Raw genomic sequence first — 27152 nt, forward strand, 5'->3', positions numbered from 1 at the left:
GCCTTTATTATGATAGAGATAGGAAATGGGCAGTGAGTTAGAGGGGAAACAACATGCATCAGGTGGACCTTCAGTGACAAAAATTGTTGATATTAAGTAGGAGTCATTAGTTTTACCCTCAAATCAGGTCATCATGCAGCGGCTGCGTAATAAACTGAATTCTGGGTTAATTTTCCCAGTTTGTTTGGTGTTGTGTGAGTTTAACTAGCGGAGAACATGTTCCATAGAAAACCAATAGAAACTGCTTGCTCTGTATGAATGTGCCCTGCAGAAACATTCAGTGGGAGGCCTTAAATATCCAGTATTTGAGAAAATGCTGCCAGTGGTGCCCTTTTCTTCCAAATACCACTTGTTGTCAAGATCTACCTGGCTTCGATAGGGATTTCCAGCTAGAGAACAGAAAGATGTTAGTTGCTCCCATGGTTTGAGGTAAATTCATGTTCATATGGTGTTTTCATTTTTCTTTTAACCTTTCCTTTGCTGATGTTTTGTCATGTAGTCAGGGTCGCTGGGCTTAGATTTTACTTGTCCTTCCATTGCCATCACTTGCTCCTCTCAGCCATAAAGTAAACACTTGTTCATCTTTTGAAATTGAATTCTCAATGAAAAATATTCAGCTGCTTTTTTTATGTTTAGCTTTTGGCAATTATATTTTCTTTGTTCCCTTTAAAAAAATGTTTCCCCTCACCGCACACACTTTGTACCTGAATGTTTCTTAAGAGAAGTAATAGCTGCATTCTGTTCTGTGAATGTAATTGTTTATGTAAGCAGAGGAGAAAAGACGAATTACTCTGCACAATGCACTGCTTTACCACGTTTTGGTGAAAATGCAATCTCTGCTCCAGAGGGAAGCATTGTTACATGGTGTAGAAACAAAACCGGCATTCATCTTTTTTTGTACGTGAGTGTACAATATAAATTAACCCCAAGCACAACATTTTAGTTTCAATAACAGCAGCTCTTTGAGGGTTTGTTTATCATCAGATACACCCCGTCCTCCGTCCCCAGGATAACATTTTAAAGAAGATGCTGACAGTGATTAATATGTCTGCAGAAGAGACAGGGGTGTATGGCACCTCTCCTCCAGTTACAACACTTTTCTGGCATCAGTTTCACACCTTTCATCTGATTAAGCACCCAGCTCTCCCTCCGGCTGTCTTGATGACGAGCTCTGTTGGAGGCAACAACACCAAATCCAATCCACCAGCAGTGGAAATATTTTTGGACTGAACATGCCAGTATTCAATGTTTCATGTCTATATTCAATATCCTATAATTTCAATACATTTCCAACAGATGCTAATTCTACTTATAGGAAGATCAGAATTCTGCCGTGTTGGAATAATACTGTTGGAATAATACATTAAATTAAAAATGTCTCATTGATTGCATTGATATATGTAACAACACATTTTGACATTTTGTTTTGTCTCAGTCTGTCCCAAGTCTGGGATCAGACAACACAGTAACTTGAGTTTCATGTTGTGACTTGGCAAGACATGATGATACTGTCATTTCAGCATCATGCATTGTTCTGGTGGTAGGTATTTTGTCTTTTAATTCGGAGGACTTGTTGGATACAGCAGAATAGACAGCGGGACAACATAGCTTTCCCAAGCGCCTGACTTCATTGTTTTACCTGACGGCACCAACGAAGTGATCCCTTTGTTTCCTCATGTTGTAGCACTATGTTTTCCAATGCGTCAACATCACACAGAAGTTGTCAAACTAAGGGCTTATAATGGGATGTTGTGAAGCATACTAGATGTTATGTCTTCCACTATGACACACCGTGCCAGCCAAACCGAAAAAACACAGTTGTCTTTATAGACAGCACTATGTTTTCTGCTAGTGTAGCTTGTGACTAACTTACATTTGGTTCATTTGATGTTTGGGTCCGAGTATTGCCAGAGGCATTTTAACATTTTACCAAGACTAACAACAAACCTCGGTGTTGGTGGGTTCTTGGTAGTAATGTGTCAAGTTTTGGATTTATATTTTAAATTAAGTTAGTGTACCCTATTTTTGTTACGGCAGCTCTCACTAGAGCTTTGGCAGGTACTGTTCATCACATGTGTAGCGTTTTATTGTGAAGGGGAGACAGGAAGTGTTGTTGTTGTTGTTGACCTGCTGAAATTAGGGATGTCCCGATCCGATATTGATATCGGATATCTGTCCGATATCAGCCAAAAAAACGAATATCGGCTTATATCGGACTGCATCTAAAATCTCCGATATAAACGCTCCGATTAAAGCAGTCCATTATTCCGCTCCAGCACTTCTGTCCTCTGTGACTCTGGTTCACACTCCAACACAGTAGGTGGCGGTAATGCACCTTAATGTTGGTGCGCCGCCCGCCAAAGAAGAAGAGCGCCCGGCTGCGATATTTTTTTCCCCCAGCATAGCCACGGCAAGACCCGTCTTACTCCGGCTCTGATTGGCTGACCTCTGCAAGGCTAGCCTACCAGCATCTTACCCTAACCTTAACCACTCCCTTCTTCATGCCTAAACCCAACCGGCAGAGTAGAGGGCATCGTGATAAGCCAATCAGAGGCCTAGTAAGGCGGGTCTTGGCGTGGCCATGCTGGGGAAAAATGTATTTTGAAAGGACAGCTGGAGAGAGATGGGAAAGAGAGAGAGAGGGCTCATTCTAATCCAGGAAACCCCCTGAGTTAAACTAACAGAGAGGGTATGCTAACATACAAAACTCAACAGTTTTGAGGTATGCTGATGCATTACGTTTGTATGTTATTGTCCAAAGCAAGGTTGTGTAGAGGGATAAATTAAGGGGTTACTAAAGTTAATTTTCTGAACAAACATGGTAAGTGTTGAATGCAACTGGAAATATGAGATTTAAGTCATAAGTTAGGTCAGTTGAGCTAAAGTTAGGGTTTAGGTTTTCTGCCTCTTTGTTTTAACTACACCCACAGGGTTTATGGGTACAGTCTGACACCAGCCAGTCCAAGGGGGGCACAAAAAAATCAGAACTATAGGTTTTGTTTGGCACTATCCTTCTGAACAGCTGTAGTGATGTGGTGCCAGGTAACAAAACCATATTGATCAGTTCCACAATAATCAAACTGTGTCCAATCACACACAGAGACAACAATAACAGCCAGTATATCATTGCATCTATAAACCCAACTCTGTTTCCTGTCTGAAACTAATTCCTCATGGGGGATCATTATGAAGGAAAGACAGAGGGAGGAAGAGAGCTCACACATTAATAGACTATAAGAGTGAAGGAATGATTGGATGGGAGCAGAACATGAGACGACTAAAAGAGAAGAAGCGCAGAGGCTGCTCATAGATGATGTATGCCCCAGTGAGCAGTGAAGCCCTGACAGCTTTCACATCTCTGCGAAAAACATTATCCAGGAGGGCATGTGAGAGGAGAAGTGCCAGGACCTGCAGCCTGTCCACACATTATACTGCTGTCAGCAGCCACACTGACCTGCAACACACAGGACCACACACACACACACACACACTAGCAAGCAAAAGTGATTACAAATTCAAGTTGGCATGCAGGCACACACTGTATTAATTTGAGGAGTGCTGTCTCCATCTTAAGTCAAAACATTTTTGAGGTATATTGAGATGGAAGCATGGCTGTAGTGGCAGAGATGTTTGAGGGTCAGCTGTTGTGGTTGGCAGATAAACTCATGACTCATGTGACCTGTATGTTTTCCAACCTTGTCTCAAGTCGGATCCAGCTGCTGCCAGTTGTTCTCATCAATCATTTTAAAAACCGGTTTGATATTTTCAAATCGCATCAGCCGAGGGAGATGTTTTCTCAGTTGAAGATCACTCGGCATCAGTTCCATCTGAAGCCTCCATAATCAGTGCAACGTCCAGGATCTCACACACACACACACACACACACACACACACACACACACACACTGCATGAACAGCTGTCCATGGTTGTTTTTGGTACAAGAACATGCAATAATTCATATTGTTGTAAGTTTTCTGTGGTCATCTGAGACCAGGCTCTCATGGTGCATCTAATGTGTTTTCTTGTGAATTTACTACTGTGTTTGCATTGTGGCCAGCAGTTTAATGCTATCAACCCACAGCAGCGACAGGCAGCAGCAGCAGCAGCAGTCATTTGACCTTCTTCTCTCTTTGTTGGACGATGTGTGCTGCCACAGCTTGAACCACCTCCTCACTTAGTTCCCATCTGTGTCTGACATTGTCAAAATATCAGAGCAACAGTCAGTTAGCAACATGGTGAGAAGCACGACCCGGTGTACTAGTAATTCCCTATTCTTCCTTTGTACGCTCGGGATTAACGGGCTTTGTTTGATGCTGCGCCAAAGACTTCATCTCCCATCATAACTTTGGTGGATGTGCTGCCAATAAATGTCTAGTTAACCCCCCCTCGCTCTGAACTCTGTCTGTTAACGTGTCACGCAATGTCACCTAGGTTGCCTTTGGAATCTCCTTTTCATGCAGAATCAGAGCCTTTTCAAAGGGCCTCTGAAGAGATAAGCGTACCCTGCCAACCTGGCTCTGGAATACAAATGCCCTTTTTAGCATAGGGAGGTGAAAAGGCAAAGATAACATGGAGGAAATGTGTCAGTGAGGAGAGTGTGCATGAATGCAGACATTATGGCAAGGAAGAGCTGGGGAAGGGACAGAGACATATACACAATCATGGAAATGTGGACACAAAGGCAAAGACAAATATGAGAGGAAAGAGGGGATGGTGTGATGAATGGTTGTGCAGAAAAATGGTATTGATTTTAGCATTTTGTTGAATGGAATATTTCAGCTGTGGGACCCACAGTAATATTGGGCATAGACATTGGACAACAGACACTTCCCATATAATTTGTCATTACTATTTTGTTGCCTGATGTATGTTAATGTGAATTATCAACTGTAATATTTTAATGGATTCATCTATGATTAAAATTTGCTTAGGCGTTTCAGACAGCTTTAGGGGCTCCTTTGGGTGAGACGCAGCAGTGTGCAGCCTTGTTATGCTGATGTGCTTGTGTTTGTGTATTTCCAGGTGAGCAACAGTGACACAAATGTAATATGCCTGTGCCAGAGTGATGAACTATGAGTAATGCAAATAAGAGATTTATATCAGAGTGTGCAAGTCAAATTAAAAAAACATCTCCTGTGTAAAAGTGCATCGCCTGGCTAATGAGGAAATCAGTGATGGAACCACCTGTAGCCTACCAGAATATAAGTTGTGTGACTGTGTTTAATTCAGTCAGAGTGAGTGTGTTGACAGCCTGCAGTGTGCAGCCGTGTTAAGCCGATGTGCTTGTGTTTCTGTATTTCCAGGTAAATGAAACCTGTGCATACACACCTGGAAGTCCCTTTGTGTCGCGCTGTGCAGCACGACCAGGATTTATCTTCAAAGAGCAAATTCAAAGTAGGTTCTTTCATGATCTTGCAAATCTACAGAAACCCAGCAATGACATTTCCAAGCAAAAAAACATCCGCACACTTTTTTTCTTGGTTGCACTGTTGGTCAACTTCTATGTTTACGTCCATTCAAAGGCTTTTAACATTTCATGTAGAATTTCAGAAGATCCACACCACACTCATACTGATGTCTGTCGAATATCAAGTCACAGCTGGTTTGCTTAGTTCAGCATAAAGACTGGAAAACTGAGGAAACGGCAAACTCGACTCTGTGTAGAGGTAATGAAACCCCTCTCTGAGGCTCTCTCATTAATGCTTTATATCTCATTCCTTTAATCTCTGCAGAAACCAAAGTACAAAAGTGACATTTGGCTGTTTTACAGAAGGTTTTGTACGTCCCTATTTCTTGGCTAGCACATGTAACCTCCTGTGCCGGTTTGTGGATAACTGCGTTGCGGATCATAAAAGTCAGTAGGATGGGATTCATCGTCTTGGGACCGGAGATGTTTGTATAAAATTTCATAGCAGTCCGTCCAACATGTAAAATAGTGATGGAGTGAAGGAGAGAAAGAAAGAGACAGCACAAGGGCCAGAATGAAGAAAGAAAAAAGAGGAGATCTGCCTGAGGGCAAGACTATCAGTCGGCTCTTCAGAAGTTTAACTCCATACAGCTCAGCGATTCTGAGAGCAGGTTTCCTTGATTTCCTCTCTCATATGTTCACTCACCAATCCTATGATGCATATTAAATCACTGGGTGAATAATGAAGCCTATCTCACATAAATTAGAGAGACATGCTGAATTCCCCTCAGGTTCAATCACCATGAATATTAAAGCAAACTCACAAGGTTACAGAGAGAAGTGGAGACAGGCAGAACAAGTAGAGGGTAGATGAAGAAATATGAAGAACGGAGGACAAAGAGAGAGGGAAGAGGTAAGAGGTGGGAGCAGTCTCTGTCAATTAAATTCAGCGATGGCCATTTTGATCACATCTGAAACTAAGGTTAATTGTCAGTACTACACGGTATGGCACTGATGAATCAATGGGCTCTATTTTCGTAAACTAGCGCAGGTGCAGCGGATCAGGCCTGCGCCTCGCCTTCGCTTCGCCAACGAGGCGTGTCCAGGAGCAGTTTGCAATTTTCCTTCGAAGCGCAGCGGGGCGCATCCCGCCTACTTCCCTCCCACCGGCGCAAATGGCATAGGGGGAGGAGAGAAGGCGTGGAGTGGGTTTGACACAGCCGAGTCAGATCTTCACCAATCAAATGAGCTCCTCTCCTCGCCTTTAAATCCGCCGCGCGCGAGGCGCACGTTTGATTTCACCGTGGAAGAGGGAGGCAATTGACTTGGTGCGCACACGTCACCAAGACCTCACAGGCAGGTTTCCACAGTTCCAGGCACATTTAAATGGAATTAATAATCACAATAATCAGCACATACACGTACTGTATATCTATATCGATTGTCCCGTCACACTGATGACAGATCAAAGGCTGTCGGCACGCGTAATGGAAACTCAACCTGACTGAATTAACACAGATGAAAGGATGGATTACTGCTGTGTTGACACTACACACTGTGCCGTTGCGATGATCTGCTATATTTAAAGCAGATAACAGCGGCACGGCCGTTTCGGCTAATGCTGTGTTCAAGGCAGGCTTTTGAAACCGTAAGTTACAGCTTCAAGTCACAACTACGACTTGGTAGCGTTCCAGGTAACCCGTAGCTCGTGTTTTTACCGTCCTGTTGTCTGTGAAAGTTCCCTATAACGGCCACTCGTAACTTCCGACCCGTGAACTCGTACCAGATCGAACTGGTATGACTTCACAGGAAGGAAAAACACAAAGTACGAGTTTCCTTGAACGCACCATGAGTTAGCAGCCCCCGCCCTTGTCAGGCATCAATTGGTCCTCGTGCTACGTCACCACATTCACACGCATCCCTTGGCTGCACACACAGCCCTTCATGCCGTTCTCTCCCCTCATTGGATAACACTTGTATCCCACAAGGAAAATTTTCTCCTCGGGTTACAGCAGAGCAGAGTGACGGAGAGACTCGTGTTTAGGCTGAAATACTTCATGTAAGTGATTGCTGACGGAAAATAGGACTATTTAGGACTTATATTAACAAAAACATTCCACTGATATCTGCTTTAAAGAGTTCATTTGCAAAAGCAGATAAGTGCCATTTTGAAAAAAATGAGCTGAGGCTTTGTAATTATTCTTTGCATAGTGTTGTTTTCAATAAAACTTTATTTTTTTGAGATATGTCTGTTTTGTTACATCTCAAAGTCACTCAACTTTGGTTTGACTGATATCACCTTATGTAAATAAAAAAATAAAAAATGAAGATTCTAGAATTTAAAAAAAAAAACTGAGTTATCTGCTTTTGCAAATGAACTCTTCATTTATTTATTTACTTATTGATTTATTGAGCCGCATCGTCACGCGACCATAACAAATAAAACTGAAAACAAATAAACTATCATCTCTCACAGCAAGTGAGACGGGAGGAAACTGATGTTCTGGTCCGGTCCAAGTTGGCAGTGTCCGGTCGCGCGAACAGACCTCACGGGCTGATGATGCAAAAGTAGTCTGGGAGGGAGGAGGTTATGATGTTATCCAGGTTTGCTCTGACATATTGAGAGCTGTTGCCCAGTAAAAAAAAACAAAAAACAAAACACACACACACCTTTTCCATTAATAAAGACACTCATATTTAGTAACCTATATTTAAACACGTGTGCACAGATCACAACATAAACAAACAGCTGTGCGTAAAGGAGGCATCACGGAGCGTCTCTCTTTTTCTTTTTTCTTTAGAATTTACCTGAGATGGGAGATGTGAATATCTGCTCACTATGATGCCGAGGCTGATTGTGGTTTGCTGTGAGAGATGATAGTTTATTTGTTTTCAGTTTTATTTGTTATGGTCGCGTGACGATGCGGCGCTGGCCCCTAATAAATCAAAAAGTAAATTAATAAATAAATAGCTGATCATCGCAACGGCACAGTGTGTAGTGTCAACACCTGCTCTTGGGACATCCACGGCTGCTTTTTTGTCCCAGTCCCTCCCTGGTTTCATCTGTGTTAATTCAGTCAGGTTGAGTTTCCATTACGCATGCCGACAGCCTTTGATCTGTCATCAGTGTGACGGGACAATCGATATAGATATACGTGTATGTGCTGATTCAGATACAATAAATAGGGGTTATTGTGATTATGATTTTTATTATTATTATTATTATTATTAATTGCATTTAAATGTGCCTGGAACTGTGGAAACCTGCCTGTGAGGTCTTGGTGACGTGGGCGCACTGCGCGCTGGGCAGTCAAAATACCAGTCCGCTGGCTGCGCTTCGCCTTGCGCTGAGAGTAGACCAGGTTGGAGCTGGCGAGCTTTCGGCGCACTCTCCGCGCGGTCTATCGGCAAGGTGAATCTGTCGACACCTCCCCCTGCTGCGCGACCACTCCCATCTCGGCGCACAGCAGTCTGCCAATTTACCGAATCCGCTGCGCACGTTGTTGCACTGCGCCAGCTGCGCCAGGGCTCGCCTCGCTGCGCCCCCCTGAGTTGCGCCAGGAAAATAGGGCCCAATATGTTGGTTACCATGGAAATGTGGAGAGAAAAAAAACTTGAAATGAAGACTGCTCTGTTATGATTAGATGTTATTACATGTTTGACCGCTAGGCGGCAGTACTGGTTAGTAGTCAGCTTACCGTACCATATAACGCGGTAGAGCAAGACTGCATGAGGCCACATGTATGTTGTTGAGAACGTGAGACATTAAACTAAGTTACTTGCTATCAACACGGCCTCATCCTTGGAACACGAACATGACATGGTACCAGGAGTAAACTCGAATGGGCGACATGGATTTAAAACCACCGGAAAGTTTGAAACTGACGGGGAACGTCGACGAGAACTGGCGCACCTTCAAACAGCGGTTTCACCTGTATGTTGCTGCTACGGGACTCGAGGCTAAGCCGGAAGCAAGAAAGGTAGCGCTGCTGCTAACAATAGCAGGGCCACAGGCCATAGAAGTATTTAACACGTTCGTGTTTGACAGTCCTGAAGATAATGAAAAGTTGGATGTAGTGCTTAGCAAGTTTGATACTCACTGTTCTCCGAAGAAGAAAGAGACGTACAAGAGGTACGTGTTTCGGTCTCGTACACAGCGGCAACATGAGCCTTTTGATAGCTTCCTGACGGACTTGCGGCTAAAGGCGCAGTCCTGCAACTTCGGAACGCTGAGTGACTCCATGGTCCGGGACCAGATCGTCTACGGCGTAGAGGATAAAAAGGTCAGAGAGAGGCTACTACGGGAGATGGAGCTGACGCTGGCAGGAGCCATTAAGATCTGCCAGGCCAGTGAGCTGTCCCAAAGGCACGTGAGGACGTTCAGCGAGATGTCTGCAGTCGCCTCGGCGCAGAGCGACAGCGCGGCAGCGGTTGGAGCAGTGTCGTATCAGCGGAGACGGCGCACACAGACCCGGCCTGCACAGCAGCAGGAGGACGTGATGATAAACTGCAAGCGCTGCGGCTCACAGCACAAGCCTAGACAGTGTCCAGCGTTTGGTAAGCAATGCTCCAGTTGCCAAGGCAAGAATCATTTTGCTAAACAATGCTTCTCCAAACGGAAAGAATGGAAAAAAGAAAAAACTGTAAACTTAATAGACGAGCCTGATCTAAGTGACACGTTCTTTGTTGGAATGGTGAATTGTGAAAGTGAACAAATAAATAAACCAGACAATGTAAATGATGTCACTACAGAAGATAAGTGGATAGCTCCTCTAATGATAAATGGGACTGTAGTCACCATGAGATTGGACACTGGTGCGAAAGCAAATCTCATAAGCATGTGTGATGTGAAGGCAATGAAAAATAAGCCACAAATAAAAAGAAAAGAATCCGGACTGAAAGACTACAATGGGCGGCCAATCAAATGTTTGGGCACATGCAGGTTGAGTGTCACAGTTAAAGGAAAAGTGCACCACCTATTCTTCTTTGTTGTGAATGAGGGACGTGAATCACTTCTTGGTGACAGAGCCTGTGAAGAACTGGGGCTTGTGAAAAGAGTGCATCGCATCGTTCCAACCATAAACCCAACAAATGACTCTATGGACGCAATTGTTCAGAACTTTTCAGATGTTTTCAAGGGTTTTGGTGTTTTGCCCTTCACATATAAAATACAGTTGAAAGAAGGAGCCCAACCAGTTGTGCATGCAGCACGCAGAGTTCCGGCGCCACTGAAAGACTGCCTAAAGAAAGAACTCGACAGAATGATCATGCTAGGAGTGATCAAAAAGGTTAATGAGCCTACAGACTGGGTCAACTCACTGGTCATCACAAAGAAAAAGAATGGTGAGTTGAGAATATGTATGGACCCTAAAGACTTAAATGAGAGCATAAAGCGTGAACATTATCAAATACCTACACGTGAAGAGATCATCAGTGAAATGTCAGGTGCCAAATACTTCACAAAGCTTGACGCCTCACAAGGCTTCTGGCAGCTGAAACTGGATGAAAGCAGCACCAAGTACTGTACCTTTAATACGCCCTTCGGCAGATACTGCTTTCTCAGACTGCCTTTTGGAATCAAGTCAGCACCTGAAATATTTCACAGAGCGATGGAGCAGATCATCGAGGGCTTGGATGGAGTTCGAGTCTACATTGATGACATCATCATATGGGGTTCCACAGCCCAAGAGCACAACGAGAGGCTGAACAGAGTTATGGAACACATACAAAAGTATGGACTGAAACTCAACAAGAGTAAATGTGAGTTTGGCGTTCAAGAGATCCTCTTCCTGGGAGACAAGCTGTCTGCACGTGGTGTCGAGCCAGATAAAGACAAAATACATGCAATACAGAACATGCCAAGGCCCACAGACAAGACAGGGGTGCTACGCATCATGGGGATGGTGAATTTCATAGGTAAATTCATTCCCAATCTGACAGCAAAGACATCATGCATACGAGAGCTTCTGCACAGGGACTGTGAGTTTAAATGGACAGTGAAACATGAGCATGAGTGGCAAAAACTCAAGGACACACTGAGCACAGCACCTGTGTTGGCATTTTATGACCACACGAAGAGGATAAAAGTGTCTACAGATGCTTCCAAAGATGGTATTGGTGCCGTTCTACTCCAGGCTGAGGGTGAGCACTGGAAACCGGTAGCCTATGCATCTCGGGCTATGACAAAAACTGAATGCCGATACGCTCAGATCGAAAAAGAATGTTTGGGACTGGCGTATGGTTTGGAGCGGTTTCATAGCTACGTGTACGGCCTGCCGTCTTTCACAGTCGAAACTGATCATCGACCGCTGGTCGCCATCATCAAAAAGAATCTGAATGAAATGTCTCCACGGATTCAGCGGTTAATGATGAAGATGCAAAGGTATGATTTTGAACTGATATATACTCCAGGTAAACACCTAGTCCTTGCTGATGCCCTATCCAGAGCAACTACAGGCGACAGTGTGAGTGCAACAGACGAGGACATACAGTGTCACGTGAACATGGTGTCGGCTACACTGCCTGTGTCTGACACAAAGTCAAGGCAAATAGCGGAGGCTACAGCAAAGGATGCTGAGCTACAGCATGTCATGAAGAACATGGATGAGGGATGGCCAGCTGGTTCGTGTCCACAATTTTACCATGTCAGAGGTGAGCTTAGTACTGTGGATGGTCTGCTGTTGAAAAAGGGCAGGATTGTTATTCCACAGGCTTTGAGAATGGACATGTTGCACAGGATACATGAAGGCCATCTCGGCATTGAAAAGTGCAAAAGGAGGGCGAGAGACACGGTTTTCTGGCCTGGACTGAACAAAGACATTGAAACACTTATAAGTAAATGTGAAACATGCCAGAAACACAGGAACAAGCAGAGCAAAGAGCCTATGATGGTAGCTGAGGTGCCAACAGCACCATGGCACAAAGTAGGAATGGACTTGTTTCATCTCAGAGGTAAAGACTATTTAGTGGTAATGGATTACTACTCAAACTTCCCTGAGATGGCGCTACTAACAAGCTCAACATCAACTTGTGTCATAACACATGCTAAATCTATCTTCGCCAGGCATGGCATCCCACACATCGTGGTGAGCGACAATGGCCCCTGCTTCAGCAGCAAAGAATGGCAGAAGTTTGCAGTGCAATATGATTTCAAGCATGTGACGTCAAGCCCACACTATGCACAGTCAAACGGCCAAGCTGAAAAAGGAGTTCACATTCTCAAGCAACTCCTAAAGAAAGCTGCTGATAGTGACTCGGATCCCTATCTGGCTTTATTGAGCTACAGAGCATCACCTCTTCAGTGCGGCCTATCACCAGCTGAACTGCTGATGAAGAGGAAGCTACGAACAACGTTGCCAAGTCATCAAAACGACAAATTCAAGCAAAAGAATCACTCAAAGATTGAACATAAGCTACGACAACAAAAAATGATGCAAAAGTCATTCTATGACAGAACAACCAAGCATCTCCCTCCACTGACTAACAACGACACAGTCAGGATTGAGGATGCTGATGGATGGAGTACAAAAGCAACTGTCCTGCAAGAAGTTGCTCCACGATCGTACACGGTGAAAACTGATGATGGACAAATCCTCAGACGCAATCGTCGCAGTCTATTAAAGACTCCTCAAGGGACTGTTGGTGAGCTCAGTGTAACCTGTGGTGAATCTCAGGTAACTCCCACACCTGCTATGGACTGTAACACTGACTCTCACACACCTACTCCAAGCGAACCTGAGTTAAGAAGGTCCACAAGAGAAATCAGAAAGCCTGATAGACTGAACTTATAAACAAAGAAAATTCAATATGCATGTTAAAGATGTTGAACAAAATGTATATTGATTGATGTTGTGAATGTGTTCTAAATGGTCGAGTGTTGGCTTAGATATGAGTTATGCAATCTGATATAAACAGTTTATACTGCTTATGTGTTGCAGAGTTATGCTGAAGTGAAATGGTTGAAATAACTGACACAGCTAATGTGATAATTCATGTTAATGCATTTTACCTTAGAAAAGGGGGGATGTTATGATTAGATGTTATTACATGTTTGACCGCTAGGCGGCAGTACTGGTTAGTAGTCAGCTTACCGTACCATATAACGCGGTAGAGCAAGACTGCATGAGGCCACATGTATGTTGTTGAGAACGTGAGACATTAAACTAAGTTACTTGCTATCAACACGGCCTCATCCTTGGAACACGAACATGACATGCTCCATTATGTCAACAATTATAATCACACTTATTTTTGGTCAATATGGAGATCACAATTATGATTGCTCATTGACTTTGGGAACACATTTATTGAAATTTGAAAACTGGTCAAGCTGAGTCGTTCCTATGGTTACAGATGAATATCACCACTGCTATTTCTGTGGATACTGCTCATTGATTCGGTTCTTCAACATATAAACCTCTGCGTAGTGAACAGTTATATGCATCATAGTCGAATATTAATCAAACAGATGACTGAGTGTGGTAGAGAATGTTTAATGTTTTTGTTGCACAAATAGGAAACCAAGCAGAACTAACGTCGTCAGGTGTGTAGATTGTAGACGGAATCGATTTGTCACACAATTGTTGTTTGATCTTGATTAAATTGTTTTCATAATTATTGGAAGTCAAATTTATAATTAAAGATTAAGTTTGATTGATTTCCCAGTCCCTGCTTTCAAGAAATTACTATGCATGAAATACACAACCTATCCTCATTCCAGAAAGCTGCAGTCCTACAGAAGCCCCTCACAAACTCCTGGTCCATTTAAAGACAATGTGGCCATTTTTCTTTCTTGACACTATCCACAGCGGAGGTCAGTAGTTCTGCCTCTCTACTGACATCCGGCCGCATCAAATTCTTCCCTGCACTGCTCGGCCATTAGACAGTTTGTAAGAATCTGTCTGTAGCATCATCCCTCATGTTCTGCTCCAACCAGCCTGGAAAAAAAACAAACTCTGCCTCCAGTTTTTATTTTCTCTCACTGTTAACCTGAAATCACCATAGCCTCCTCCAGTGGCTACTTTATCTGTTACAGAAAAGGATCATAACCTACCTCATTAGACATAATTCTTTCTTGGCAACACAGCAACTACACAGACCCTGGCCTCCCATCCCTGTATTTATCTCGTTCTCTGCTGAGAACAGACTGAAAAGGCTTCCTCTCCTAAGTTCTTTAATGGACTGTTGCCTCCTCCAACACCTGTCCTCTTTCCAAAAAACTGTAGTCCATTACAAAAAAATCCCATCCACTTAAATTCAGTTGGGCCATTCTTCTTTCTTGACAACATCTTCAGTCGGGCCCAGTATCTCCTCTCCTTGCTGACAAAGCACCACCACCTCTCTCTCCTCCCACGCTCAGCTGTTGATGTGATCTTGTTTTCTTTCTGCTGTTAAGCTCCTCCCACATTTTTGACTGTTTCCCCTGGAGCCACAGATGCTTCTCTCAACCTGCTGATATCACAGCAAACCTCTCTTAATTAGCACTGTCACTTTTTTTTTAATCCTGCTTTGCAATAGTTTAACACCTGGTACAATATTTTGTTCCAAATACACCAAATACTTTTCATGCCACACTGTACAGTATAATATGTACATACCTTGTTGTCGTAGTTTATACATAAAAACATGTGGTCTGTGTAGGTACTGCAGGAGAAAACAAAAAATAAAAATAAAGAGTTTGGGTCAAGCAAGCGCTTAATACGCAACCCAGTAGCTGAGTTAAAATGAACCCAACTTTTGATTTGAATATTCTACCAATAGTTGGGTCAAAAAGAATAACCCAATTAGTCAGTCCTAATTCAACCCCACAGTTGGGTTAAAATTGGATTATGTTTTAACTAGGGCCGGGACTTGATTAAAAAATTAATTAATTAATCACATTTTTAATCGCATATAAATATTAATTTATTAATCGATATTTGATACATACAGATTAAATGGTTTTTCCTGCCACTACACTAGTCTACTGTATTTAATCACTTAAATCACAGAAGCATAAACTGATTTGTTGAACTCAGCCCGATGTAAAACTCATTAATCACACAGGCAGCTCCATGTTGTCCCTGTGTGATGTTCAGGGACAGGTCAGGACAGTCTGAAGACAGAGCTCTGAGGGTGAAGTGACAGGTCTGTAGCTACGTCTTGACCACATATCAGCTGTTCAGCTGCAGCAGAGGAAACTCCGCTGTTCTCAGCCGCACCGCAACGCGACAAGTGCTTTTTTTTTTTTTTTTAATTAAACTCCGGTGGCGACCGGCTAAACTACGGCAGGATACTGTAAACCAGCGTGGATCCGGTGTGTTTATCAAAGCTTGGTCGCCGTACTGAGGCACCGGGTCGGTTTCAGCTGCGGTCAGGCTGCATTAAAACTCCTCAGGCAGCTCAGTGTCGGCGGCTTCTTAACTCGTTACTCACTGGTTTCTGTGTGTTAGCGATGATACAGGCTGAGGCCAGTATACAGCAGGTAACAGTGTTGTTGTCTCTTTTCACCTCCTCTCTCCCTTGCAGTGATCAGTGTTGGCGGCTTTTTAACTCGTTAAATGATTATGCTCCAGTATAATCAGTACGCCTGAAACTCATCCAGTGAGAAACGTTCCGCAGTGCAAAAATAAGTGTGATTAAAATGCGTTAATTTTTTTAACGCGTCAAAGCAGAAGTAAGCGATCCGGTCGTTTTGGCTAATGCTGCGTTCCAGGCAGGCTTTTGAAACCGTAAGTCACAACCGTAAGTCACAACAAGTCACGACTTTGTAGCGTTCCAGGCAACCCGCAACTCGCGTTTCTCTGACCTGTTGTCTGTGAAAGTCACTATAACGGCCACTCGTGTTTTTCCGACCCGTGAACTCGTACCAGATCGAACTGGTACGATCTTCACAGGTCGGAAAAACACGAATTACGGGCTGCCCTGAACGCACCATAACGTCTTGTCAGCTGACGGAGTTAGCAGCCCCCGCCCTCGTCATGGATCTATTGGTCCTCGTCCCTACGTCACCACATTCAGGCGCATCCCTTGGCTTGGCTCTCCTCATTGGATAAAAACTGTAGGATACGAGAAAAGTTTTCTCCTCGGCTCAGAGCAGAGCAGAGTGACTGACAGACCCGTGTTTCGGTCCAAACACTCTATGTAAGTGATTGCTGTCGGAAGATAGAACTATTTAAGACTTATATTAACACAAAAATATCGCTTACTTCTGCTTTAATTTTTTGTGTAATTAATTAATCTTAATTAACGTGTTAAAGTCCCAGCCCTAATTTTAACCCAATGTTGCTTTTGGTGTGTACTACAGATGTATATCCCCACCGATACGATACATTAACAATACACTGAAGCTCCCGTTGATACGAAGCAATACGATTTTTTTTTTTTTTTAAGTATATTTTTTGGGGCTTTTTTGCTTTACTTGATAGTACACAGTGAGATAGACAGGAAAGGGGGAGGCAGAGAGAGGGGGAATGACATGCAGGAAAGGTCTGCCCGACGCGGGATTCGAACCAGGGACGCCTGCGTTGAGGACTGCAGCCTCTACATGGGGCGCCACTGCGCCACGCACCGCCCCTACGATGCGATACGATTTTGTCAGGTTTCTGTCTGTATGTTTTGGACTTCCTGTTTTATTTTGTAGTTTGAGTTCATTCCCATTTTGGTTCATCACTTCCTGTCAAGCTCCTTTGTTCTGTTTCCCGCCAATAATCACCACACCTGTATTTAAGCCCATGGTCACGCCCCCTCCCTTTGCCAGATTGTCATTGTTACCTATGTGTGCTGTGCTCTCTCGCGTTTATCTTTTGTGACACCCTTTGTGTAAGACCTGTTTTTTGTCCTATTGGTTTTTGGAGATCTGCCTTGCCCTTTTTTAGGGATTTGTTTGCCTGTTTATTGGACTGCCTTCCTGTGTATGACCGTGCCTGCCCTCCAGTAAAGGTTTTTGGAACTTGGACTGTTTTGTGCTTGTGATCACTCTGCGACTGAGTCTCTATGTAGTCTTTGACCTTGTCAGATTTACTCCTGTTCACGATACGATGCAATTCTATTATTTATTTATATTTAAAAACGATATGACCCTGAATCTACCGGTGCAGTCGCATCGCAAATGTTTGTATCGGACCACCGATATGAATCAGTGAATCTCACCATCCCTATACGGTATATTGTTGAATCCTGATGTCACTGAGTCCATTACCTGCAACTGTAACGATAACAAAATGGTCTTCATGTTGTGTTCTGATCTGGGTTCTGCTAATGACGCAGAAAAATTGCATCCTGTTGGCTTTGAATGCTGAGACACAGGAAACAGATGAGTCACCCTGAGCTTTTCTTTTTTTTTTCGTCTCTCTCTGACTTCTAATCGGATAATAGGACGACGGCTGCGTGCTCGCTTCTCCATCTGGCATTCCCACACTCTCATGTCTTAATGCCCCCCGTTCACACTTGGCAAACACACATCTGGGCCTCGAGTGACAAATTCTCACTTTGGTGGTGGCGGCACACAGTCAGTCACATATGCTTGACAGGACAGCTTAATATTTAGAGAAACGGACGTTCAAACAGATGACCCGAGTTTAAGCCCTGCGAACCGGAAGCATCAATCCTCCTTAAAAGACCACTCTACTGGTTTTAGCCCATTGACATCAAATCATTTCTACATCACGTCACTGCCAAACACCGAATAAACCACAGTGCTTGTTTTGTTTTGTTTGAATCAGTTGGTTTCTATTACTTCCATGGAAACTGGTTCATATTGTTAAATCTTTAGGTTTACCATCACAGCGGCACTTCACAACAATCAAGTAACTTTTTAACAACTTTAACTGCAAAGTGATGAGTGAAAAGTGATGAGAACATGTGCTTAAAAGATCAAAAATATACCATCAAAATTATGATTTCTCTCTTTCTCGTCATCAATGAAACTATCTTTGGCAAAGCATGCAGAGAGCATATTAACCATGCCAACAACATCAACAGCCAAGATTTTTTTGTTGTTGTTTCGCCAATCGACGATGGAAATTACAGCTCTTTGTAGGGAGACTGATCTTTTGACTTGATTGGCTCAACACATTTCAAAAGCAACAACAGAAATGTAAAAGCCAGATAAACTCAAATTTTGTCCCTTGGAAGAGTTGGGAGCTGTGGTGGCTGGTCAATTGAGAGTGAGGTCAGGAGTCACGTGCCGATTTGGTCTAATCTGGGCGGGGTTTGAGCTTTTTACAGTCCGGTCGGCCATGATGGAAGGAGACGCTATCGGTTGCCAGGGGCAACGTCATCAGAACAGCACAGAGACGGACTAAATTCTAGCTCTTTTTTGCGCCAACAGATCAACAAATTACAAGAAAGAATAAGGAGAAAGTAAATCACTGGAGCAGTTTTTAACACAGCAGTGATTTCCAGGCATTGTAAAACAGTAAATTACGGAGTAGACGATTTTGTTTTGCCCATAGACTAGTAAGGCTTTTGCCACCGGAATCCTTCCATCATGGCGGAGAAGGGGGGTGGGGCTCTGAGCTGTGACGACAACTCCTCACTCTCAATAGAGGGCCCTCCGATGAAAAGCAATTTTAATTATTCTTTTTTCCAAAATAATAAATAATTTTTGCTTATTGTACCTGTGAATGTGATAGGAAAATTCTGGTTCCCGTATAATTTACTTTTTAAAATAGTGAAGACACATACCACACGGACTATGGAGTTACTGTAAAGAACGGATTAAAAAACTTGAACGCTCAAGGGACACATGAACAGTGATGTCAGCTGGCCATGCTAGGCAGGACTAGCAGCATAGCTTCACAGCTGGATGAAGAACACAGTTTCACAGTGAGGAAATACAATGAAGAGGTGGATGGACTGAACATATTTTATCCAAGATGCCAAATATCTTGTCTTTGAGGAAGTCACATATGAAGCAGATATGAAGTATCACAAGAAACCCAAAATGCGACACTCTGCTCAACTGAGCCATCACTTCATTATTAAATTCAAAATGTTTGAGCCAGAGATGAGGTTTACACCAAATTATGGCTGTGAATAAATTGCTGATGTTTCCCCCCAGTGATCAATTCTTGCTACATTAGAACAAAACCGTGCCCTGCTAGAGTTGCATGGATCCAATTTCTGACTGAAATGAAAATCAAATCAATCATTAAAATAAAATGGGGTTGCGCAATTTTCAGACCATTGTTTTCATAATTGCAGGTTTTAATTTAACATAATGTGAAATCTCTAGCTGCGTGCCCCTCGCCACAATGGAGTAATCCATCCACCCACCAGCTCATTCAGGGCTCTGACAGAAAGCAGTGGTTCCCGGCCTACCAGCCTGTGGAGAATCGATTGGCTCTGGCTGGGGAGAAAAAAGAAGATCATGCTGACGGATTTGCAAAAGGCAACTTCACATGCACACGGAGGAACACACTCAGGTTATTATGGAGTCAGAAATACAGACACACTCACAGGAATGCAAGTGAGATTCATTCTTGCAGACTCCCTGTGGTTTATCCACCACCGATACTCCACTTCTCATCTTTGTAACTTTGGCTATTTTCGCAGATAAATGACAGCTAAAATCTCCAATGATCCGGAGCGGTGTTTAGCTCAGTTGGTAGAGCACCTGCCCCATGTGTTGAGGCTATAGTCCTCACTGCAGGCGACCCCGGTTCGAATCCCACACCGAGCAGTCCTATCCCCCTCTCTCTCTCAACTGTCCTGTCAATTAAAGGCAAAAAAGCCCCCCCCCAAAAAAATATTATATATGTATTTTTTTTTTTTAATCCTCCAATGATCTGCCATACACTGACCTAGCTCCTCTACTATGGAGTTATTTTTGTCTCATAAATATCTGTAAACGCACAGAAGGTGATCTACAAATGTTCCTTGGTTTGCACACGTGTTTTGCTATCCACAAAGGGTGATCTACAAATGTTCCTTGGTTTGCACACGTGTTTTGCTATCCACAAATACAAATTTCTAATTTGTAACTTGTATTTTGGTTTTTACAAATAAATGTGTATTTGTAAATATATTGTGTATTTGTAAATGTACTATAATTTTCCATTTGTAAAAACAAAAAAGCCATTTGTAAAACCGAAAATTCTGTTTGTGAAGTGTAACTCTGCATTTGTGGATCACCAATCACACACACGCATCTCTTTCCGCAATGACGTATTTCTGAGACATTCCTGCCGAGATCCACACAGATCCACAAACTCACAGCTGCTGATTCACAAAGGGCCGCTCTCCTCACCAGGAGGGGCAGTGTTGGCGAGTAGCTGAATGAAAACTAACGAAGAAGACTGCTACTGGCTTATCTCGAGAAATTATTTTAATTCCCACTGTTAATGCGTCACTTTATTAAGTTTTAATGTTTTTTCATGCGATAAAGTAACTGTTTAGATCCCCAATATGCGGTTAGTTTATCCAAATGACGCCTGTTTGGAAGTTTGCTCCGCCGTTCGCGGAGCAGTGAAGCTCCATCTGTGGAGCAGCTAAGCTAACTAGGCTACCACCGGACGAGCGGTCTATCACAGAGGATACAGCCGGGCTGCTGTGGTGGTCGGCCGGCTAAGCCGCGGTCTCCTCCCAGGGGAGAAAACGACCTGCATTTTTAATAGGAGGTTTTAATGTCAACTGACTGACCGTTTCATTGTAAAACATTTATTTATTGATGTAGCGGTGGTGATTGTACATAGCCCATTATAGACTAAATAGTTTTGTTTGTTGATATAGCCTACTACACCACTGAATGAGACAACATTTATCTCCTAAAAATAATTCATCCAGCCGGCGGTAAACCTCTAAAAAACTGCCGGTAGATTGATGGGCTCCTTTTCTCCCCTGGGAGGACGCCGCGGCTTAGCCGGCCGACCACCTCAGCAGCCCGGCTGTTGCTTCTGTGATGATCCGCTCATCCAGATGCAGCAACCGGGTTGGGGCTTGGTTTCTCCCCTGGAATGACGCCGCGGCTTAGCCAGCCGACCACCTCAGCAGCCCCGGCTGCTTCCTCTGTGGTGATCTGCTCATCCAGAGGCAGCAACCGGTTTACTGAAGTGCTTGTTTTCTCCCCCGAGAAGACGCCGTGGCTTCGCCAGCCGACCACCACAGCAGCCCGGCTGTAGCCTCTGTGATAGACCGCTCGTCCGGTGGTAGCCTAGTTAGCTGCTCCACAGGTGGAGCTTCACTGCTCCGGCGTCATTTGGATAAAAATAACCACATATTGGGGATCTAAACAGTCTAACATCTAAACATCTAATCAGATCTAAACAGCAACCGGGCTGCTGCGGTGGGCTGGCTAACCAGCTTCGTCATTCCAGGGAAAAAAACGAGCCGGGGGAGACCTGGATGACAGCGGAGGTTAGCCGGCCGACCACCACAGCAGCCCGGCTGTATCCTCTGTGATAGACCGCTCGTCCGGTGGTAGCCTAGTTAGCTTAGCTGCTCCACAGATGGAGCTTCACTGCTCCGCGAACGGCGGAGCAAACTTCCAAACAGGCGTCATTTGGATAAACTAACCGCATATTGGGGATCTAAACAGTTACTTTATCGCATGAAAAAACATTAAAACTTAATAAAGTGACGCATTAACAGTGGGAATTAAAATAATTTCTCGAGATAAGCCAGTAGCAGTCTTCTTCGTTAGTTTTCATTCAGCTACTCGCCAACACTGCCCCTCCTGGTGAGGAGAGCGGCCCTTTGTGAATCAGCAGCTGTGAGTTTGTGGATCTGTGTGGATCTTGGCAGGAATGTCTCAGAAATACGTCATTGCGGAAAGAGATGCGTGTGTGTGATTGGTGATCCACAAATGCAGAGTTACACTTCACAAACAGAATTTTCGGTTCTACAAATGACTTTTTTGTTTTTACAAATGGAAAATTATACATTTACAAATACACAATATATTTACAAATACACATTTATTTGTAAAAACCAAAATACAAGTTACAAATTAGAAATTTGTATTTGTGGATAGCAAAACACGTGTGCAAACCAAGGAACATTTGTAGATCACCCTTTGTGGATAGCAAAACACGTGTGCAAACCAAGGAACATTTGTAGATCACCTTCTGTGCGTTTACAGATATTTATGAGACAAAAATAACTCCATAATCTACATGATTTGCCTCTTTTTAACACAAAAGGATAATATTCACATTGAGTTATCTTGGAGCTTTTTGTCTACATCAAAAAATGCTTCTGCAACACCACCTTCCTGAGCTCCTGAACACCTACATATTGTGCTCTAACCCTCTGCCCTCTTTGGTTGTGTCTTGTTGTTTCCTCTTCTTTTAGAGGTATGTGTAATTGGTGGTTGGGGCTGTGAACACCTGGGCCCGAGGCTCCCAGTCACCACAAAAGCTGCCACTTTAAGTTAAGGTCACATCACATTTCCACTCAATGAAATTCTCCTGCAGTCGCTCCTGCAAGGGGACTTTCTGAAATATTTCCAGTGCATCATTAAACAAATCAGGGCAGTCACAGAGTATGAACTGTATAGAATGGTGCTACAGTTCTTAGTTGTTTTAAGAGGGGAAAGAGCAAAATAATAACTTCTCTATCTCCAAAAAAATGCTGCTCTGTTTCTTTAGATGCTTATCAGTCACGTGATGCTCTTGTTGTGAGCGCCATCTTGGGTACCAACTGGGGACTGAGGCACAGCTATGATCATTAGACTGTATGGGCTTTAATGAAGGATGTCTTAGTCTTTATTTCTCTATAACCACAGACTAACTAAATTATTCATTTCAGATATAATGTTGATCAAAATACGACTTTTATCGATTTATAAATTGCATCATTTAGCGAATCTGCAAGTCCAGTCACTTCTCTGCTGGTTTCCTCACTCGCCTTGGTCGTGTGCATTTGTTTTCAATGAAGCCTTTAATAATTAATCAGCGGATCGATAGATTATCATATACATGTTACAATGTATGTATTTGTGTAGTCGTATCTGTCATAAACAAGAGATTACGGTCAGTAGGGCTGACCTCCAAAAGTCGACTATTTGACGATTCGATTCGGAGGGGTCTGATTCGACTATGAACCTCGTAGTCGAATCTAACCAAGACCGTACCATTCTGACTATATGGGGGTGCCCACGGCTGCTGAGCATACATTGTTACATAGAATGTCTTTTTTCGTTATAAAAAGACTATTTTGATACAAAATCTGCCTACTTTCTGTTAAAGCAGAAGTAAGTGATATATTTGTGTTAATATAAGTCTTAAATAGTTATATCTTCCGACAGCAATCACTTACATAGAGTGTTTGGACGGAAACACGGGTCTCTCAGTCCCTCTGCTCTGCTCTGAGCCGAAGAGAAAACATTTATCGTATCCTACAGTTTTTATCCAATGAGGAGAGAGAACGGCATGCAGGGCTGTGTGTGCAGCCAAGGAACGCCGTGAATGTGGCGACGTAGGGACGAGGACTGTTATGGTGCGTTCAAGGAAACTCGTATTTTTCCGACGTGAAGTGGTACCAGTTCGATCTGGTACGAGTTCACCGGTCGGAAGTTACGAGTGGCCGTTATAGTGACTTTCACCGGTAAAACAGGTCAGAAAAACACGAGTGGGTTGCCTGAAACGCTACAAAGTCGTAAGTTGTGACTTGAAGCTGTAATTTACGATTTCAAAGCCTGCCTGGAACGCAGCATTAGCGAAAACGACCGGACCACTTACTTCTGCTTTAATAAAGAGTTCAAAATGATGTGTGCGTTTAAACGGTAGTCTTAGCTTCTTACTACGTATTAATAAATCACCCACTGCAGTTGCACAATCAAATGAGCGGAGGTTTTTTTTTTTTTCAAATGAGCGGAGGTGAGCAGTAGGACCGTCAAAGTCACGGTACTCAGAAGTCACTGCAGAACACTCACTGAGTGGCAAAAAGACGAGAGGCAGAGCCGCCAAAGTTTAAAATCAAGGAAGTCTGACAGTCTAACTCCGTCAGCATTTATCATGCATGACCTGACAGAAATTTTGTGAGGATACATCTGACTTTGACCGAGTTACATTCAAGAACCTGCTTTCAACCACGGAAAATAAATTAACTCCAGCGGTGATTTTTTTTCGATGGATCAGCTGTGTTTACCGTTTCAAGTGTCAATAGTTCTGATGGTTAGACAGATGACACAGTGTGTCAGTGTCCCTAACACATCCTAAAGTTTGACATGTCAGAGTTTTTCAGAAGAGGAACTTGGTTTTTTTTTTCCGACTTCCGAGTTGTAATGAACGCACCATAAGTGTCGGGAGCATAGACTGTAAAAAGAATGGACGTAGCGTCCGTGACGTCACCCATTGGTTTTGGGGAGTCGATTTTGTGACTCAAATATGGCGGCCTGGACAGCGCCATGTTGGATTGGCCGGCCGAGAACCCGCCCACTGGCCTCGAAGCAGCTGTCCACGGAGCTGCTCGGACCTGTCACTCAACGTTTCCGCGCCCTAATTGGCCAGAATTTTAACCTAATAACAGTAAAACTGTAGAGTTAAAAAAAAATTCACCCCCCTCAGAGTGTGTGCGGGGGTAGAAACTATCGATTGAGACAAAAAAACGTTCTGACACCAGGCTTTTAACATGTTTACTGAGGATGTAAAGTCAGCGATTTTAACATGGGGGTCTATGGGGAATGCTCCCTTCTGACACCAGCCCCCAGAGGAATCCGAGGGGATTGCAGTTTTTTGAACGCGGAAGTGGGCTTCACTTCTCAGACCGACAACTGCCCCCTTGGTCGGGAGTCACAGCTGTAATCTCGTCCCTCTGCAGCCTGTCTGTCTCTCTGCCGGTGCCGCGGTCACACTGTGTGTGTTACAGGATTGATTAACGTAATGTACGGATTGTCGAGTCCTTCTGACCTCAGTTTGTTTTGAAACTACATGTTTTACCCGGTTTCTCTGTGTCCACGACCACCGCTATCCTTCATCACGTTGAGGGATGTTTGATTTGCCACTCACAGTCCGAGCAGGAGCGTTGTCCAGGGCAACGTGACATAAACGCATACCCTGGCTCACAATAGAGAGCCTAAGCGGAAGCAGGAAGTAACGTCGCCATGGGACCTCAACTCTGAAAAACTTGCCATTCACTTGCATTGGACTGACAATTTTATTTCGCGATCCGATTGAATTGCGCCATGAGAAAAAAATATGACCTCTACCTGTTTAAAACATCACGTTTCGACCGAAAAAAGCAGCAGTTTATTGTAAAATGACAACAGGAGAATGTATTTTGTGTGAAGACTGCTCTACGGACTACAGATCTGCTGTCCCACAGAAAATACGTCACCAACTGACACGGGAAAGGGCGGCATTTGGTGTGTGACGTCACCTACGCGACTTGTAGTCTTTCTGGTTACGGATTCTTCCGAATTTTATTCTACAATAGTTTTACGATAACCTGCTGATTTCTCTTCATGAAACGTGATGTTTTAAACAGGTAGAGGTCATATTTTTTTCTCATGACGCAATTCAATCGGATCACGAAATAAAATTGTCCGTCCCATTCAAGTGAATGGCAAGTTTTTCAGAGTTGAGGTCCCATGGTGACCGTTACTTCCTGCTTCCGCTTAGGCTCTCTATGGCTACTAAAAATCATCCAAAGTGTGGAAAATAAATAAAGGTATTTGTTTTACACCTACCATATTTTTTGGGTGTTTTAGCTCTTTTGTTTGAAACGGGAAAAAGTCGCAAATTTGCTGCTATCTAAAAAAAAAAAAAAAAGGTTTGACGATCAGTCGACTACGGCAAAATCTGACGAATCAGATTCGACTATGAAAATCCTTAGTCGAAAACAGCCCTAACGGTCAGAGACATAAGGACTTTGTTACGGTCGCGGACTCGCGGTGCCACAGACGCTCTGACAGAGACAAGAGGAGAGCTGTGTTTCCAGCAGCGATGTGGAAGGAGCCTCACTCTCCCTGTAACAAGTAACTAGTCATTTACCTAACATCACTATTAGTCCCAAGCTGTTTAATGACGGTAAAAATGAAATATAAGGTAAATATCCTGCATAGTTTCTCTTTTCTGTGCTGCACTAATCCGAGCGGCATCCCTAGCAACGGTGTATTTAAATAAATATCAGTAATATCAATAAATTATCTGAATACGACATTCAATAGAGCCATGTAATTAAAAAAAAGGTTTATCCACCCTTTTTGTCCAAGATGGCGCTGTGACCGGCTGCGACCGCTGTGTGACGTCACATGATATCTATCTATAGACTGATCTTGTTCACATATTGATAACATTGCATGGTGGATGCCACCACTTGTGTTATGTCCCCATAGTGTTGCTGTAGGCCTACAGATAAACTGCTATTCTGAACAAAAGGATATAACAGAGTAAAAAGCAATACAAACACAAACAATAAAATAATAAAAATTTACACAGAGGACAAAGTAACAATGGAGCCATAAGACCAACTGGAGGGCACACCAATAATGGCTTGACCGATGGTGGAGGGAATCCAGGTCAAAGCTACCGGCCTGTAGCTGCTGGCTTTGGTACAAGAGCCAAGCAAGATGGCTTCCACAACACAGTAGTACAGGGGCTGTCGCCATATGTAAATGGCCGTAAAGTTTGTTCTTCTTGAGTACTTTTTGAATCTATTGAAGAAATTGTTAAATGTAGCAGTCGTATTAGTGTCTTGATATTAAATGAACAAAGCAAAGACAGGACAAGGACATTTCTCTAAACACCACAACAGTTTATAGTCCATCAAAGCTCTTCACTTGTAATTTGCCAGTGAGATGGAGGTGGAAGGTGAATTTATACA

The 27152-nt window shown here is 43.4% G+C and overlaps 1 protein-coding gene across 3 annotated transcripts in view; it reads left to right on the top strand.

The window, feature by feature from the left end:
* gria4b (glutamate receptor, ionotropic, AMPA 4b) overlaps positions 1 to 27152 on the top strand; it is a 269016-nt gene that overhangs the window by 22441 nt on the left and 219423 nt on the right. For all 3 annotated transcript variants that reach the window (XR_015037623.1, XM_085798346.1, XM_085798347.1), the window contains exon 2: positions 5305 to 5395. Coding sequence is in view for 2 of the 3 variants with exons in the window: in XM_085798346.1 (XP_085654472.1) it covers positions 5309 to 5395 (87 nt within the window). In the remaining variant the exon portion in view is untranslated. The remainder of the gene's footprint in view (positions 1 to 5304; positions 5396 to 27152) is intronic.

The sequence above is a fragment of the Trachurus japonicus genome, chromosome 14 (genome assembly GCF_045865225.1).
Source record: "Trachurus japonicus isolate A0001 chromosome 14, Traja_1.0".
NCBI lineage: Eukaryota > Metazoa > Chordata > Actinopteri > Carangiformes > Carangidae > Trachurus > Trachurus japonicus.